This window comes from Triticum urartu, chromosome 7 (genome assembly GCF_003073215.2).
Source record: "Triticum urartu cultivar G1812 chromosome 7, Tu2.1, whole genome shotgun sequence".
Lineage (NCBI taxonomy): Eukaryota > Viridiplantae > Streptophyta > Magnoliopsida > Poales > Poaceae > Triticum > Triticum urartu.
In genome coordinates this window covers 159,274,084-159,292,943 of record NC_053028.1, presented here as the reverse complement: position 1 = coordinate 159,292,943, position 18,860 = coordinate 159,274,084, and the positions used below count along the sequence as shown (strand labels likewise).

Below are 18,860 nucleotides of genomic sequence, written 5' to 3'. Positions count from 1 at the left end.
CCAGTCTCCGCTTATTCCGCAGCTCCTGCTTTGAGTTACAAATGTGAGCAACTGCACCGGTATCAAATACCCAGGAGCTACTACGAGTACTAGTAAGGTACACATCAATTACATGTATATCACATATACCTTTCGTGATGCCGGCCTTCTTGTCCGCTAAGTATTTGGGGCAGTTCCGCTTCCAGTGACCACTTCCCTTGCAATAAAAGCACTCAGTCTCGGGCTTGGGTCCATTCTTTGGCTTCTTCCCAGCAGCTTGCTTAACGGGCGCGGCAACTCCCTTGCTGTCCTTCTTGAAGTTCTTCTTACCCTTGCCTTTCTTGAACTTAGTGGTTTTATTCACCATCAACACTTGATGTTCCTTTTTGACTTCTACCTCTGCTGATTTCAGCATTGCAAATACTTCAGGAATGGTCTTTTCCATCCCCTGCATATTGAAGTTCATCACAAAGCTCTTGTAGCTCGGTGGAAGCGACTGAAGGATTCTGTCAATGACCGCGTCATCTGGAAGATTAACTCCCAGCTGAGTCAAGCGGTTATGTAACCCAGACATAGTGAGTATGTGCTCACTGACAGAACTGTTTTCCTCCATCTTACAGCTGAAGAACTTGTCGGAGACTTCATATCTCTCGACCCGGGCATGAGCTTGAAAAACCATTTTCAGCTCTTCGAACATCTCATATGCTCCGTGTCTCTCAAAACGCTTTTGGAGCCCCGGTTCTAAGCTGTAAAGCATGCCGCACTGAACGAGGGAGTAATCATCAGCACGTGTTTGCCAAGCGTTCATAACTTCTTGTTCTGCAGGGAGAGCAGGTGCTTCACCTAGCGGTGCTTGTAGGACATAATCTTTCTTGGCAGCTATGAGGATGATCCTCAGGTTCCGGACCCAGTCCGTATAGTTGCTGCCATCGTCTTTTAGCTTGGTTTTCTCTAGGAACGCGTTGAAGTTGAGGACAACGTTGGCCATTTGATCTACAATACATGTTGTAAAGATTTTAGACTAAGTTCATGATAATTAAGTTCATCTAATCAAATTATTCAATGAACTCCCACTCAGATAGACATCCCTCCAGTCATCTAAGTATAACATGATCCGAGTTAACTAGGCCATGTCCGATCATCACGTGAGACGGACTAGTCAACATCGGTGAACATCTTCATGTTGATCGTATCTTCTATACGACTCATGCGCGACCTTTCGATCTTCTGTGTTCCGAGGCCATGTCTGTACATGCTAGGCTCGTCAAGTCAACCTAAGTGTTTGCATGTGTAAATCTGTCTTACACCCGTTGTATGTGAACGTTGGAATCTATCACACCCGATCATCACGTGGTGCTTCGAAACAATGAACTGTCGCAACGGTGCACAGTTAGGGGGAACACTTTCTTGAAATTATTATGAGGGATCATCTTATTTACTACCGTCGTTCTAAGTAAACAAGATGCAAAAACATGATAAACATCACATGCAATCAAATAATAGTGACATGATATGGCCAGTATCATATAGCTTCCTTTGATCTCCATCTTGGGGCTTCATGATCATCTTGTCACCGGCATGACACCATGATCTCCATCATCGTGTCTCCATGAAGTTGCTCGCCAACTATTACTTCTACTACTATGGCTAACACGTTTAGCAATAAAGTAAAGTAATTTACATGGCGTTTCTCAATGACACGCAGGTCATACAAAAAATAAAGACAACTCCTATGGCTCCTGCCGGTTGTCATACTCATCGACATGCAAGTCGTGATTCCTATTACAAGAACATGATCTCATACATCACATATATCATTCATCATTCATCACAACTTTGGCCATATCACATCACAAAACACTTGCTGCAAAAACAAGTTAGACGTCCTCTAATTGTTGTTGCATGTTTTACGTGGCTGCAAGAGGGTTCTAGCAAGAACGTTTTCTTACCTACGTTAAAGCCACAACGTGATTTGTCAACTTCTATTTACCCTTCATAAGGACCCTTTTCGTCGAATCCGCTCCAACTAAAGTGGGAGAGACAGACACCCGCCAGCCACCTTATGCAACTAGTGCATGTCAGTCGGTGGAACCGGTCTCACGTAAGCGTACGTGTAAGGTTGGTCCGGGCCGCTTAATCCCACAATACCGCTGAAGCAAAATAAGACTAGTAGCGGCAAGAAAGTTGACAACATCTACGCCCACAACAAATTGTGTTCTACTCGTGCAAAGAGAACTACGCATAGACCTAGCTCATGATGCCACTGTTGGGGAACGTTGCAGAAAACAAAAAAAATTTCCTACGTTTTCACCAAGATCCATCTATGAGTTCATCTAGCAATGAGTGATCGGATGCCTCTACATACCTTTGTAGATCGCGAGTGGAAGCGTTCAAAGAACGGGGATGAGGGAGTCGTACTCGTCGTGATCCAAATCACCGGAGATCCTAGCGCCGAATGGACGGCACCTCCGCGTTCAACACACGTACGGTCAGCGTGACGTCTCCTCCTTCTTGATCCAGCAAGGGGGAAGGAGAGGTTGATAAAGATCCAGCAGCACGACGGTGTGGTGGTGGATGCAGCAGTCACCGCAGCAGGGCTTCGCCGAGCTTCTGCGAGAGGGAGAGGTGTAGCAGGGGAGAGGGAGGCGCCAAGACTTCAGGGTGCGGCTGCCCTCCCTCCCCCCTTTATATAGGCCCCCTAGGGGGGTGAGCCGGCCCTAGGAGATGGGATCTCCTAGGGGGGGCGACGGCCAAGGGGGTGGAATGCCCCCAAGGCAAGTGGAGGCGCCCCCTCCCCTAGGGTTCCCAACCCTAGGCGCATGGGGGGCCCAAGGGGGGGCGCACCAGCCCACTATGGGCTGGTTCCCTCCCAAATTCAGCCCATGGGGCCCTCCAGGATGGGTGGCCCCACCCGGTGGACCCACGGGACCCTTCCGGTGGTCCCGGTACAATACCGTTGACCACCGAAACTCTCCCGATGGCCGAAACTGCACTTCCTATATATAATTCTTCACCTTCGGACCATTCCGGAACTCCTCGTGACGTCCGGGATCTCATCCGGGACTCCGAACAACTTTCGGGTTACTACATACTCATATCTCTACAACCCTAGCGTCACCGAACCTTAAGTGTGTAGACCCTACGGGTTCGGGAGACATGTAGACATGACCGAGACGACTCTCCGGTCAATAACCAACAGCGGGATCTGGATACCCATGTTGGCTCCCACATGCTCCTCGATGATCTCATCGGATGAACCACGATGTCGAGGATTCAAGCAATCCCGTATACAATTCCCTTTGTCAATCGGTACGTTACTTGCCCGAGATTCGATCGTCGGTATCCCAATACCTCGTTTAATCTCGTTACCGGCAAGTCACTTTACTCGTACCGTAATGCATGATCCCGTGACCAGACACTTGGTCACTTTGAGCTCATTATGATGATGCATTACCGAGTGGGCCCAGAGATACCTCTCCGTCATACGGAGTGACATATCCCAGTCTTGATCCGTGTCAACCCAACAGACACTTTCGGAGATACCCGTAGTATACCTTTATAGTCACCCAGTTACGTTGTGACGTTTGGTATACCCAAAGCACTCCTACGGTATCCGGGAGTTACACGATCTCATGGTCTAAGGAAAAGATACTTGACATTGGAAAACTCTAGCAAACGAACTATACGATCTTGTGCTATGTTTAGGATTGGGTCTTGTCCATCACATCATTCTCGTAATGATGTGATCTCGTTATCAATGAGACATCCAATGTCCATAGTCAGGAAACCATGACTATCTGTTGATCAACGAGCTAGTCAACTAGAGGCTTACTAGGGACATGTTGGTGTCTATGCATTCACACATGTATTACGATTTCCGGATAACACAATTATAGCATGAATAAAAGACAATTATCATGAACAAGGAAATATAATAATAATCCTTTTATTATTGCCTCTAGGGCATATTTCCAACACGAAATTGTGGAGGGAGGATGGATCGGAGGTGCAGGAAGGGGAGGAGCTTAATAACTTTGTTTGGTCTTACTTTCAGGAACTGTTTTCTTCGGCCCAAGGAAACCGTACAGCCGAGCTGATTGAGAAAGTTCAGCCCCGTGTTACTCAGGCGATGAGATCTATCCTAGAAGCAGAAGTGACCGGGGAAGAGGTGAAGGCAGCTCTGGATCACATTGGCGATCTCAAGGCACCCGAACTGGACGGTATGCCTTCCATTGTTTACAAAAAACATTGGCACTTCATGGGGGATAAGGTAGTTGAGGAGGTGCTTGCGGTCTTGAACGGAGGTGCAATGCCAGAAGGGTGGAATGACACCGTGGTGGTCTTGATCCCTAAAGTAAAAAACCCTAGCAGGATCAAGGATCTAAGACCAATAAGTTTGTGTAACATGGTGTACAAACTGGTGTCCAAAGTGATCTCCAACCGGCTGAAGTTGGTGCTTCCGGATATCATATCTGACAATCAAAGTGCATTCGTTTCGGGTCGGTTGATTACGGACAATGTCCTTATTGCATATGAAATGTCACGCTTCTTGATGAATAAGAAGAAGGGGAAAGAGGGTATAGCAGCAGTAAAGGCGGATATGAGCAAAGCATATGATCACGTGGAGTGGAATTTCTTGAGGGCGATGCTTGTCAAGCTTGGATTTGGGGATCGCTGGATTGACTTGGTAATGAACTGTGTGAGTACGGTCAGATACCAGATTAGGATTAATGGAGCTCTCACGTCACAGTTTACCCCCTACAGAGGCTTTCGCCAAGGCGATCCAATTTCTCCCTACTTATTCGCCATTTGCGCGGAAGGATTATCTTCGCTGTTGCATGATGTCGAAGCCTCCGGAAAGGTGAGTGGGGTTAAGATCTGTTGGACTGCACCGGTTGTTTCACATCTTCTGTTTGCGGACGACTCGATGATGTTGTTGAAGGCCAAGCAAGAAGAGGCCCAAGCTTTGAGAGAGATCTTGGATTTGTATGAAAACTGCTCCGGACAGTGCATCAACCTAGAGAAATCAGCAATAATGTTCAGCCCCAACACGAGAAGTGAGGTGAAAACTGCTATGAAGGACGCCCTACATATTCAGAGTGAAAAATGGAATGAAAAGTACTTGGGGCTACCGGTTCACGTTGGGAAATCGCGGAAGAAGGCATTTGCTTTTGTCAAAGGGGCTATGACGGGTAGAGTCTATGGGTGGAAGGAGAAACTGATAGCTAAACCTGGGAAGGAGGCACTGGTCACTGCGGTTGCACAAGCAATTCCTACCTTTGCTATGTCTTGCTTTTACCTCACAAAGTCTTTTTGCGAAGAACTTAGCTCGCTCATATGCAACTATTGGTGGAGCCAACAGGACAAGGAGAACACTACACATTGGATTGGGTGGAAGATACTCAGATTGCCAAAGGCCTAGGGGGACTCGCTTTTCGCGACATGCATGGTTTCAACCTTGATATGCTGTCGAGACAGATTTGGAGGCTCATTCAATCTCCGGACTCGCTGTGTGCGCGTATCCTGAAAGCCAGATACTATCCGGGTTGTTCTCTCCTCGAGGCAAACCCTAGAGAGGGGATATCATACTCCTGGAGGAGCTTACTTCATGGCCTCAATCTGTTTCGTGAGGGATATATTTGGAGGATTGGAGATGGGACTAAGGTAAATATCTGGCCGGATCCGTGGCTTCCCCGCCCGTGGTCTAGAGGAGTCATCACACCACGTGGACATTGTCTGTTGGAGTGGGTCAGTGACCTAATCGATCCCGCTACCGGCTACTGGGACGAACAGCTCGTACGGGAGATCTTCTGGCCTGATGATGCAAAACATATTCTGCTTATTCCCCTTCGAGAAGGAGTTCAAGATTTTATTGCATGGCACTTTGACACGAAAAGTATCCACTCGGTTAAAAGTGCATATAAACTCCAAGTCCAGCTGGAGAGGATGAATAAGGATGGAGGAGCGGGAGGGAGCTCAGCCAATCCAGGGAACCTGAACGAGACCAAGGATGACTCATGGAGACGACTTTGGAAAATGCCATGCCCCCGTAACATCCAGATGTTCGCCTGGAGGGTAAAGCATGAGTCCCTTGCTCTTCGGACCAATGTTGCAAGGAGAGGTATCCCCATTGCAGATACGAAGTGCCTTTTCTGTGCACGGGCTGACGAAGACGGGGCTCATCTCTTCATCAAGTGCAAAGAGGTAAAAGGAGTATGGAGGGATCTTACTTTTGAAGGGGAACGTATCAAGATGGAGCAAATCGGGTCTGTGCATGCATCACTACTAGGGAAAACCCTAGTAGTAGTGCGGGTTTTGAGGCTAGCAGCAGCGCGGGTGGCCGCGCTACTAATAAGGCGCTACAGCTAACTTATAGTAGTAGCGCGGTCCTTACCCGCGCTACTACTGTTGACGATATCAGCAGCGCTTTTTATGAACGCGCTACTATTACTTAGCTGTAGCGATTTCGCAGTCCCTCGCTATTGCTATATCTTTCATCATTTTCCCCCCGTACCCCTTTCCCTTTCAGTTTCCCTTTCAGATACTAGATACTAGGTACTGCTAGTAGATATCAAATTCATAAACCATTACTGGGTAGTACTCCCTTCGTTCCAAATTACTCGTCGTGGTTTTAGTTCAAACCACGACGAGTAATTTGGAACGAAGGGAGTACTAGATAACAATTTAATGCATAGTCAACATGCATCCTCAAGCAGTACAAGGTCATATCAAACGATCATCATATGTAGTTCTAGATGATATCGACGACGATCATCATATGTAGTTCTAGATGATATAGCCACACACACATATGTAGTTCTAGATGATATAGCCACACACACATATGTAGTTCTAGATGATATCGAAGACAATCATCATCCTCAAGCCTGGGCGGTTGGTGTTCCTGATAGTAATTAGGATGGCCTGTCCACACGAAGATTCTTGCCATCGAGGAATTTCTTCCACCCAACCGAGTTTAAGTGTGTGCGACCGTCCGTGTCCACGCGGTAAGTACAGGTTGTGACGGAGCCCCTTGCAGTAAGGCGTAGTCCAGCTGAGCCTTCTTCATCAGGCTCGATACCATAACTCACAGATATGCTCTTTGCCAATTTCTGAATAAGAAAAACATTTCAATTAATAAATAGCCTCGCAAATAAGTACATATGGATTATCTACACTATTAATAGTTTCCTTAGATTCTACACTAATAAGCATGTGATCGAACTCTACACTAAAACATATCATCGACTAGATTCCACACAACATACCATATCATTGGACTGTACACTAAGTATTTCATCGGATAATTTGCATTTGTAAGTATAACATACCATATCATGTCGATCAACCATGGTATTTGTCAGGCGGGTCACGAATGGCACCCCGACAAAGTCAGCACGTGGCGGAATTATGTCCCACAGGTTGGACACCTCCTCCTCGCTCAGCCTTGTTCTTTGAGCTACGATGGCTTCATGAAGTGGGTCCTCATCATCTTCATCGAGTGGGTCCTCATTATCTTCATCATCTCTTCGTCATCTTCATCATCTTCCACCAGGTTGAGATAAATGACAGCCAGCTTGGGTCTTTCTGCTCTGAAGGAGAAGCTGATCAACTCACCACCAGTAAGACGCATGCGAGCGAGAAACGGGCCCATCCATCTCCTCCAATCTGCGACATATTGCGTCCTTTCTCGACCTCCATAGTGTACGGCCCCCCAGGAGCCTCAAATGTCACAGTGTCTCCTGTCAGCTTGTTGAATTTCAACCTCACATTGCATGGGACGATCTGTGTAAAATAAGCAAAATGACACAATGCAGTAATGCCAACACTAAAAATAAAATAGTTATTACATTTCATCTAATTTCTTACCGCCGCATGACGAAAACCCGGCTGGAAGTAGATGCCGAACAGCTTGCCAGTTGCAAGGCTGCTGGGCGCACCTTGACTTGCATAGTCGACATAGTGGTGGTGGTGGTGGCGCCATTTTTCCTAAAGCAATATGAGCAAAGGATTAACGATCCACTTCACAGGAAAGAAAAACAGTAGCATGAGATATTTTTGGTTCTTCCGCGAGAAGCAATTTGATGGACAATTATAATCCTAAGATCTAGTGACATATTAGATGACAAGGTACCACCTACATTTTGCCAAAAACTAACTAAATCAACTAAATGAAAATGTTCTAAATCAACTAAATGAAAATGGTGCATACTAAATCAACTAAATGAAAATGTTCTAAATCAACTAAATGAAAATGGTGCATACTAAATCAACTAAATGAACTAGCCTACTAAATCAACTAAATCAAAATGTTCTAAATCAACTAAATGAACTAGCCTACTAAATCAACTAAATCAAAATGTTCTAAATCAACTAAATGAACAGCCTACTAAATCAACTAAATCAAAATGTTCTAAATCAACTAAATCAACTAGCCTACTAAATCAACTAAATCAAAATGTTCTAAATCAACTAAATCAACTAGCCTACTAAATCAACTAAATAAAAATGTTCTAAATCAACTAGCCTACTAAAACAACTAAATCATATCAACTAAATCAAAATGTTGCATATGAACTAGCCTACTAAATAAAAATGTAGCAGGCAGGAGGGAGAAGGAGGGGCGACTCGAGGAGGGAGAAGAGAGTAGGATGGAGGAGGAAGGCGGAGCGAGGAGGGGCCGGCCAGCGGCGAGTGGAGAGGGAGGACGGAGGAGGAGGCTGGTACCGAGTCCAGCAAGGAGGAGGAGGTGACGGCGGCGCAGAGGGAGGAGGGGCGACGGGGGAGGACCGGCGCGGGGGATTGAGAGGGATCCGGTGAGTGTGTGACTGTGAGTGGATCGGATAGAGGAGATGAAATGGCTTAGCAGTAGCGCACTATAGAGAAAGACGCTGCTGCTAAACTACCTAGCAGCAGCGCCTTTCACAAAGAAGCGCTACTGCTATGTGTCAGCATGTAAAAATAGACTTAGTTCAATGTATCAAAAATACATTGATCATCAACTATCTTTTTGTGCACAATCTGATTTGTCAATATGAGTCCTCATCGATTTAGGAACAGGTGAAGACTCATATTGCAGCCACAAATTCTACACATAGAGTTCAATGAAGACCAAGTGTTTGTCAAAGTTTGAGAAGTAACATATTTAAGGTGGTAGAAACTCTCTTCACGAAAAGCAAGATGGGACTAAATTTTTATAGTAAACTTAGCAGTAGCGCTTATTGGCGAAATGCGCTGCTGCTATGCTACGTAGCAGTAGCTCCCGTCGTTATAACGCATTGCTGCTATAGCTAGCCTCGCGGCGGCCTCGTGGGAATTATAGCAGTAGCATGTCTTTGAGCTGGCGCGCTACTGCTATATTTATTTCAGCAGCGAGTTATTCTTGAGCTCGCTACTGCTAATTAGCAGTAGCGCCTTGTTTTAAAGCGCGCTGCTGATAAGATTCTGTGTATAGGTTTTTCTCTAGTAGTGAATGTTTGACTATCTTTGGGGGCTAGATGAGAAAAAACGTCTACACATTCTCATCTTCTGGTGGCTATGGTGGTCCAATAGAAATAAACTCTGGCAAGGAAAGCTGCCAACCTCGGCCCATGATATAGCGCGACAGACGAGGGCCAACGTGTTGGAGTACTGGGAGCTCTTCAGTCAACCAATCGCCAAACCGCAGCCGGACAAGTGGAGACCACCGAAGGGAGCAGGCTACAAGATCAATGTCGATGGATCCTTTGTGCCGGGCCAAGATCATGCAGGGTGGGGCGTCGCGGTGAGAACGACGGAAGGAACACTTGTTTGCGCCCGGGCAGGAAGACAGGAGCATGTCGCTGATGCTTTCGCTGCGGAGATAATGGCCATGTCACATGCTATCAGCACAGCAGCAGATCTGGGCATCGTTTCTGTTGAGCTGGAGACGGACTCGCAGCTTCTGGCCGAAGCTCTCGACATACATGCAGTGGACTCCTCGGCGTATTCTGCGGTTATTGAGGACATGAAGTACCGGCTCAAACTTTGGTTTTCCAATTTTACTATCAATGTTTATAGACGTGCTGCAAACTCCGTAGCCCACGAGTTGGCCAATGTTGGCCGTGAATGTAACCCAAACCGGTTCATGGAATGGGAGTCCGATGTACCTGCCGAGGTGGGCACTGCTGTCTTGGGCGATATGCCTAGGCTCAGTTAAGTAATAAAGCCTTGCTTTGCTCTAAAAAGAACTATTATGTTTTGTTTCGCAAAAAAAAAACTATTATGTTTTGAATGATAGTTAGCGCACAGGGTTTAATCCCAAAAATACACATATACATAGTGCAAAGTGAGAGACCTCAACAGGCTGAGGTCTTATGCGAAAGAAAAAGAAAAATCAAGGCACCGACCTACGCTTATCTCAGCCCATAAAAACAAAACTCGCCTCGTTAACGCTCCGCATCGCGATCCCGATGCAGCCGCCATCGCTCCACCCGCCGCCGCCGGCGGCAGCGGCCAGACCGCGGGGTCGGAAGGGACGAGCCAGCAGGAGGAGGGACCGGACGTGGCACGTCACGGTGTTCAACAACATGCCCGTGCCGTGGGACAGGGACTGGGCGGAGCTTCCCCAGGACGCGATCTCGTGCATCCTCCGTAAGCTGGACCAGGTGGAGCTCCTGCTCGGAGGCGCCGCGGCGGTGTGCCGCTCCTGGCGCCGCGTCGCGCGGCACGAGCCCGAGCTGTGGCGCTGCATCGACGCGCGCGACCTGCCGGCCGTTCCGCCCTTCGGCTGGCAGGCCGTCCGCACCAATCTTGTGCGCGCCGCCCTGCGGCTCAGCGCCGGCCAGTGCGAGGTCTTCGCCGCCGAGCTCTTCGACGATGACCTCTTCCTCTTCCTCGGCGAGCAGTAAGTCTCTCTTCTTGACCCGCTTTGTTGCAAAGGTCTCCTGTTCCTCTTCGTTCATTCAATTCAGTTGCTAAGCAGAATAAACTCAACCGAATTCGCACGGGAGACGTCACCCGGCGGATCGCAGCGGCCGCATCCGTCACCTTCCCTGCATGACACGTGTTTAACCGAGCTCGTGTACTGTCGTTCATCAAACGCGTTTCTGCAATGGTGGCCATGTTTCTGAAACATATACGGTGTCGCAATGATCTACGACTGGTCTATGTTTTGTAACAAAACCTCTATTGCAGAAAATTTCTACAACAAGGCCTCAGTTGCAAAAAAAAATAGGACATCGATAAGAACCAAACGTTCGGTCTGGTGGCCTCCCAGTCCGAACGAGGAGTTCGGTACGATAGGCAGCCCCCTACGAACCAAATCGTTCAGAAGGAGAGGCCTACCAAAAAAAAAGCCCGTAAGAACGAAAAAGCCTTACAGGCCTTTTCTCTGTAAAAAAACCTATAAGAACAAAAAAGCCCTATTTTTGCTATGACAAAATAGACATTGTTCGTTTGCACGAAAAAAAATGCCATGACCTTTTACCATGCTACAAAAAAGTTAACATGCTCATGAGTCCAGAATGTAAGTACAGTAAAATAGTATGGGAAATCTACTAAAAAGGTGTTCAACAATTTGCCATGTTCTGCACCAAACATATATGTTATGTTATACTCAAATTTACCATCTTTAAACATTTTCTACAAAATATGCCATGTTCCCATGGCAGCTAGCAGAAGTTCAACTAGAGATTTATTTCATGCATCAGCTTATATTAAAAGTAAAAAATGACATGGCAAAAATAGAGTAAAAATTGCCATGGCAAAAAAAGTAAAAATTGTCGTGCCATTAAAAGTAAAAACTTGCCATGGAAAAAAGACTAAAAAGCTCATGTCGCTTGTGTTGGCAGGCCAAAATAGGCCCATTTAGGTAAATAAAAAAACCCATCGAAAAAATGAAACCAACTAAAAAACTTTACAGTAAATATCACACAGAAATCTAGATAATTTGCCATGGCAAAAATGGTTTAATTTTTGCCATGGCAAAAATGTAGTACTTTTGCCATGGAAATAAATTAAAAAATATCATGGCTACGCAAGTATATTTAAGATGCTACATAGTAAAATTTGCCATGTTCTATAAAATGTAAATTTGCCATAATATTTAAATTTTAATTGCCATGCTCCTTACAATAAATTTTCCATGGCAACTAAAAATAAAAATTTGGAATGGCAACTTAAACTAAAAATTTGCCATATGAAAATAAAAAGTATTTTTGACATGGAAAAAATGGAGTTAAATTTGCCATGGAAAAAATGGAGTAAATTTTGCCATGTCCAAAAATGGATTAATTATTTCCATGGCAAAAATGGAGTACTTTTGCCATGGAAATAAATTAAAAATGCCATGGCTATACAAATATATTTACCGTGCTACATAGTTAAAATTGCGATGTTCTAGAAAATGTAAATTTGCCATAATATTTAAAACAAAACTTGCCATGCTCTTTACAATAAATTTGCCATGGCAATTTAAACTAAAAATTTCCGTGGCAACTTACACTAAAGTTTGCCGTGTGAATAAAAGTATTTTTGCCATGGCAAAAATGGAGTAAAATTTGCCAAAAAAGGGCATGACAGAAGATGTGGATGTTCTTAACTATTACTAAATTTGCCATGATTACGGAAAAATAATTTGCCATGGTCAATTACTAAATTTGCCATAGTCAATTAATAAAACTTGCCATGGTCAATAAACTAAATTCGCCATGGTCAATTACTAAACTTGCCATGGTCGGACTTAAAATTTGCCACGACCGATTAATAAAACTTGCCATGGTCAATAAACTAAATTGCCATGGTCGAAAAAGAACTTAAAAAGTTCACATGGTCAATTAATAAAACTTGCCATGGTCAATAAACTAAATTTTCCATGGTCGAAAAGGACTTAAAATTTGCCATGGTCAGTTAATAAAATTTGCCATGGTCATTAAGCTGAATTTTCCATGGCCAATTACTAAAATTTTCCACACTCAATTATTGAATTTGCCATGGTCGAAAAATAGTACTCAAAATTTGACAAATGGCAATAAACTAAATTTTCCATGGTAAGAAAAAACTTTAAAAAATGCCATGAACACTTTTTCCTTGAAAAAAAATGCTTTTATGGGACCATATGAATTTTCCATGGCAAATTTGCCATGTGAACACAAGTTAAGTTGCAGTTGTGTTGAACTGAACCTCAATTCAGAAAAATCATTTCTAACAAAAATACAGAAACAAAAAACAGGTTGTCTCAGAAAAATCGTTCTTAAAAATTAGGTACTGATAGCAATCTTACCATCTCACCAGACCAAGAACAGGCTATGGCAAAAATAATTGCCATCACTAGTGGAACAGAGCTATCTAAAAAATGACCAAATAATTGCCATGGGAAAACATCTTAAGTTGCCTCTAGCTAAAATAAACTCAAACTTGGAGATATCAGAGTACTAACAAGCAATACGACTGAAGAAACGCAAAAGATACTACTAGTGGAAAAATGGCAACAAAAATGGCCCTCCACGCACATCCATGGCTCTCTAGAGCTTCACATCTACCGGGTCGGATGATTTGTAGGAAAAGAATCTACACTAAAAGGAATTACAAAAATATGGTTCTTCTAGCTAAAATAAACTCAAACTTGGAGATAACAGAGTACAAGCAAGCAATGCGACTGAAGAAACATGGAAGATACAAGTAGCAGATAAAATGGGGACGCACCAACAACAGAAACGATGAGCTAGCCGCCCGCTCGATTCCCGCTCTACTGCAAGACTGCATGGCCAGCCATCACACAAGGCGCGCCTAGAGGCCGTGCGTCGCGCCATTCAATTGGTCGCCGCCGCGTACCCGTCCAGGCAGCCTCCCTCTCACGGTCATCTGAACCGGTGCAGCCCATTACGCCAGCCCGTCGCCATGTGGATATTATGAAGATTGAAATATACAAAATTTGCCATGTTGTGGAAACATAATGTGTAAGTGAATTTGCCATACAAACTATATATAAATTTGCCAAGTTATGAATGAATTCGATGAACTTCCTAGAGAATAATGCATAGTTGCCATGTCCATCATTTATTGAATAAAAAACTGATGGCAACTTTATTATAAAGTATTTTTGCCATGGCAATTAACATTACCAATGCATACGGTTCCAGCATCAATTTGGTATGTCACCATGTGGATATTAACATTACCGTCGCCATGTGGATATTAACATTACCAATTTGGTATGCTCTCCACTCTAAAATTTCTCCCTAATATGAAGTAGCCATATCATCTGAATATAAATTGCCATGTGCTATCTGAAGACGGAAAAATTCAGACAACAAAATGCACAGCAAAAAAGAGGATCCCGAGTAGGGGGGGGATGTCGCGGGCAAGCGTAGGGAGGCGGCGATGAGGCAGAGGAAGACACGCCGGGAGCCGGCCTGGCCCTGGGCGATGCCGCAGAAGGCGGAAGCGAGGTCCGCAAAGCCAGAATGGATCGGCGTGGTTGTGAGCCGCCGGCTTCAGGTGGGCGGTGGATGTGGTCGGCCGGCCGCCGGCCGAGGAGGCGTGCATCCTTGGTCGCCAAGCCTCGCGGAACGGTGCCGTCGCCTGGGCCGGCGAGACACTCGCCTCCCCTGACATGGGCCGGTGATGGCGCATGGGAGATGGGGTGCGAGCGGCAGGAGGCGCGGGAGACGACGAACATCACCTTGGGAGCGCGTGGGGGGAGGGGTGCAGGCAGGCTCGTAGTGGCCGCATCCAGCAGGGCGAACTTGGTCGCCGACGCCCCCTTCCTCGGTGTTCCAGCCGCGATAGCCGTTGCCGCATCGGGTCCTTCGCGTCGCGCCATCGCCGTCAGCGCAGCACCCGTCGCTGCTGCACCCAACGCCCTCACCGGTGCGAGCAGCTCCCCTGAGGATCAGCCCCCACTCCCGCCGTTGCAATCACTCAGAGTAAAAAGAGGACTGAGAGCAGGGATGAGATGAGTGGGGAGGAGAGAGCGGTGAAAGACGTGGGTGGGGTTCGTTCGGTCGATGGCCTGCTCAGCCCGAACGCTCGACAAAAATGACGTGGCAACCAGAAAAGCTTCAAGATGCGTGCATCTTATCCAACAGGTAAAAACGCATTCGGGCCGAAATCGCAGATTCCGAACGTTCGGCACTTATCTATTCCGAAAAAATAATTCTTTTTGCAACAAAATAGCCGATGCAAAAAATTTCTGTAACAAGACTTATGTTACAAAAGTAATTCCGCAACAAGACCTGTGTTTCAATAAGTGAGGCGTGCGCGACTGCTCGATTCAGTTGATTTGACAGCTCGTGACCCGGCTGATCTTTTCAGCCAGCGGACGCGTAGCATGCCCCAATTCGCATGTCAAATTTATGAGTAAATAGCTAAAAAACATCACAATTGCGCGTGTTGTATAAAAAACCACAATTTCGCTAAAGGTTTGTAAAAGAAACATAAATTGGCATGACAAATTTATGAGTAAATAGCTAAAAAACATCACAATTGCGCACGTTGTATATAAAAACCGCCATTTACTGAAAACATCAATTTTCGGTAATCCGCTTACCGATAACATGTATGCTCATTTGACCACGTTTTGACACGAAATCTGACAGGTGGGTCCCACTGTAAGGGCTGACTTGGCACCAAAATCTTCACACCATTAGTTTGCCGTTAAGCCAGATAAATGGCCCATCCATCAGCTTTTGATCCTCCCTCTCACGCAGTCCGTCGTAGCTGTCCATTTTACATTGTATAGAAACTGCGTTATTAATTCGGATTAGAGAGAGTAGCATTAATGTTAATACTATCTTGCAGGGCACCCTTACTAAAGAGGCTGTATCTCATCAAGTGTTATTACGTCTCAAAGGAAGTATTTGCAAAGGTTATGCGCAAGTTCCCTCTCCTTGAAGAGCTCGAGCTTTCTATGTGGTTTGGTAGCACGGAAATGCTCGAGATCGTCGCTGAAGCCTGCCCACGCCTGAAGCACTTCAGTCTCATAAAAAAAGATCGTTTTTACAAACCTGAAGATGATGGTAATGCTTTCGCGATTGCGAAGATGCACGAGCTACGTTCCTTGTATCTTGATAGCAACAGACTCACCAACAAAGGGCTGACAGTGATCCTTGATGGCTGCCCCCACCTAGAGCACCTTAACGTTTTTGAATGTAAGTATCTCAGGATGGATGATGATCTGCTGGAGAAGTGTTCTCGAGTTAACATGGATGGCCCTCGGTACTCTTTGCCATATCTGCCTTGCAGTTGCTGTTGGAGTCCTGACTATCCGAATCACGAGGATTATGAGGATTACCGCGAGGATTCTTATTACTACCTCGGTGATCACATCGATGACGATGATCTTGCAGAACACGAGAGGCTTCTTGACATCAAGGGCATGCGGAGGTACTTGCCCTAGTGAGAACGGGTTGTTTTGGTTGGAGTTCCCGCATACTGTACTCTTGCCGATGGAATGGTGGTTCGCTGCATCAATTTATTTCCACCACGGCTTTTCTTATCCACCTTTTTTCACCGAAGTTTGATGTCCATTTATTCTTTTCGGAAAAGGGAATACTCAGGCCTCTTCATCATGCGATGCACACAGGCAATTTGATGTCCAGTTTTATTGGAATATATGATTGTTCCCAATAAAAGGAGTGTCAACGATGTGCTTCGTCGTTTTGCTACTGCCAATTGTGCCATGTGAAGGATACCATCATGAAAATTGTACACGGAGGTTCAAGGTTGCTGGTTCTCAAGTTAAACTTCATTTGGTAGACATGGCGACAATCAGGCATTCGTCCATCCGTCCTTGCTCTTCCCCGTCTGAATCAGTGTGCTTTCTTACTTCCTGTACCTCTGGATAGATTTCTTTTATGATTGAAGCTTTGGTGTTCATGGCCTGATCCCGGGAATGCAACAAAGGCGGATCAATCTTAACGCAGTCCGTCGGTCAAATGCTTGTGCCAAGAACTCCTACTAGATGCTTAAAATAATTTGTGCATCCATGCATGTCAAAACTGTTTCCATGTATACTTTTGTCACATATAATGATGCTGAATGCCATGAATTTATATGCAGCGGAAATTACCACCAACATCTCTTTTTTCTTGATGATTGTGACATTCTTTTTCTTAGTGTATTTGTGCATTTAGGAAAGAAGCAAGGAAAAAGTATTTGTCTGGGCTGGCTATGTACGAGACATCAAACCGTCTCCCGGGTCCAAAGTTTCCATTTCCAGGCTTGATAGTCTTCAACTGAAAAAAGTAGGGCGAAGAACTAGTAAGAATTGTGCCTGCCATTCAATTCATGACGTGTGCATGATCTTGTGTAAAACAAAATTACCATCAGTATCTATATCACTCCTTGACCCGTCTCTTGAGGAACTGCATTTTGTGATTCATCCATGTCATCAGTGCCATTTCTATCTAAACTAGTTTTGTGTTTTGCCGGACCAGGATAAGAAATCAAACCAAACAAAGAACATTTCTCTGCTCACACTCTTGAATCTTCAAGGAAAACTTCCTACCAGCTTCTCATTTTCATGTAAAGGATCTGTCACATCTTGTACAACCTGCTTGCCTTCATATTTTTCTTCCTCTTTCTCAGTATCCCGAGCATTACCATCACTCAAGCATTTTTTTCCTAAGCAATGTCAGGGTGTGTTCGGTTGGTGCCTAAGCTTGCCTTGCTAAATATTTAGCTGCCAAAAAATAAGGTTATTCTAGCCTTTGTTTTGGGAAACATATCAAGAAAATTGAAGTAGAGAGGGCAAAAGAGCATTGGAATATCGAAAAATCGGCCACGATCTGAATAAAGACCAAGTTTTCTTGTTTTTTTTCGAGAGTACGCGAATTTGAGTTACAAGAAGACTACAACTTGTTGCAAAAAACGAGCGTAGTTCACACACCACACCAAGGCTAGTCCGAAGACAGCCACCACCAACAACACAACTACAAAGCAAAAATAGCTTGTCCAAAATCAGAGCAACATCGCCGCGTCTCGACCATCGCCGATGACCTCCGAAGACAACACCAACTCCGGGTGAACTTCCCTCGTCGACGTACCATCCACCCTTTGATGCCTAAAAGGAGGTGGCAAGTAAATGGAGGAACTTGATCAGTCCACAAAAGGCACTGTCTTGGATTCACCGGCGATGACGTACATTGCGCCACTGAAGATCGTCTTGGACAGCGGCGAGCGCAGGAAGCACCGCAACATAGAACCTCATGACCATGTCTTCAAGCGCAATGCTCCCAACAGAGTAACGACATAGAGGACGTCGCCATCACGCCGATTCGACTCCGAACCTAGGCTTTCGCCCAAAGACCGCTACCAATCCCAGGCGCGAGATATGGAGATGCCGACACACCTTGGCGACGCCTCCAAGGAGAAGAACGACACCCATGGGCACCGTCATCACTAGCACCGAACACGGGCAGGAATTTCTTCTGGATCGCCGCACACCTTCATCCCTGCCTCTCCGGATTGGGGCCACAGCATCCAAGTTGGCCACTCCGCCGCCGCAGCAGCACTTCGCCATCATAGCCGAGAAGTCGGTGTCCCTCCCAAGACCCGCACAGCCAGGAGCACACAACCATACCACCAGCACCTCCACGGCTGAGAACTCGCCGAGCTCCCTCCATGCCCGACCAAGGGATGCCGGACCACACACCAGCCAACTCCCGACAGACGACTGTGTCACGGCCCAACAGCCCAGATCGGACCCATCCGGCCCGCTCCACCACCTCCAGCACCCACGACCACGAAGACCAAGAGGGGCACCACGACGAAGGCGCGAGGGCCGCGACATGCTCGGCCGCCGCAAGCACAGCCTCTCCTGGCCGAGCACCACCACGCCACCACGGCCGAACCGTGCCGCCGCCGCCTTGACCCACCAAGTCCTGTGTCGTTGGCTCCAGGAGGGACCACCGCGTTGCGAC

The 18,860-nt window shown here is 46.0% G+C and overlaps 1 protein-coding gene and 1 long non-coding RNA gene across 2 annotated transcripts; one reads left to right on the top strand and one right to left on the bottom strand.

Moving 5' to 3' along the window:
* Positions 1-10,138: 10,138 nt before the first annotated feature.
* LOC125522019 (putative F-box/LRR-repeat protein 23) lies at positions 10,139-16,940 on the top strand. Its single transcript, XM_048687086.1, has 2 exons — positions 10,139-10,843; positions 15,739-16,940. Exons 1-2 carry the CDS (start codon positions 10,314-10,316, stop codon positions 16,334-16,336), a joined length of 1,128 nt encoding a protein of 375 aa, XP_048543043.1. The 5' UTR covers positions 10,139-10,313; the 3' UTR covers positions 16,337-16,940.
* LOC125522020 lies at positions 10,218-14,971 on the bottom strand. Its single transcript, XR_007289599.1, has 2 exons — positions 13,642-14,971; positions 10,218-10,991 (listed from the first exon to the last, which is right to left on the bottom strand). It is a non-coding gene; the product is annotated as an uncharacterized LOC125522020 (long non-coding RNA).
* Positions 16,941-18,860: the final 1,920 nt, after the last annotated feature.

Excerpts from the sequence above, each read along its gene's own strand:
- LOC125522019 (XM_048687086.1), top strand. The coding sequence starts at position 10,314 with ATGCGAAAGAAAAAGAAAAATCAAGGCACCGACCTACGCTTATCTCAG. Across the intron at positions 10,844-15,738 it reads TTCCTCTTCCTCGGCGAGCA|GGCACCCTTACTAAAGAGGC; the intron begins GTAAGTCTCTCT and ends ACTATCTTGCAG.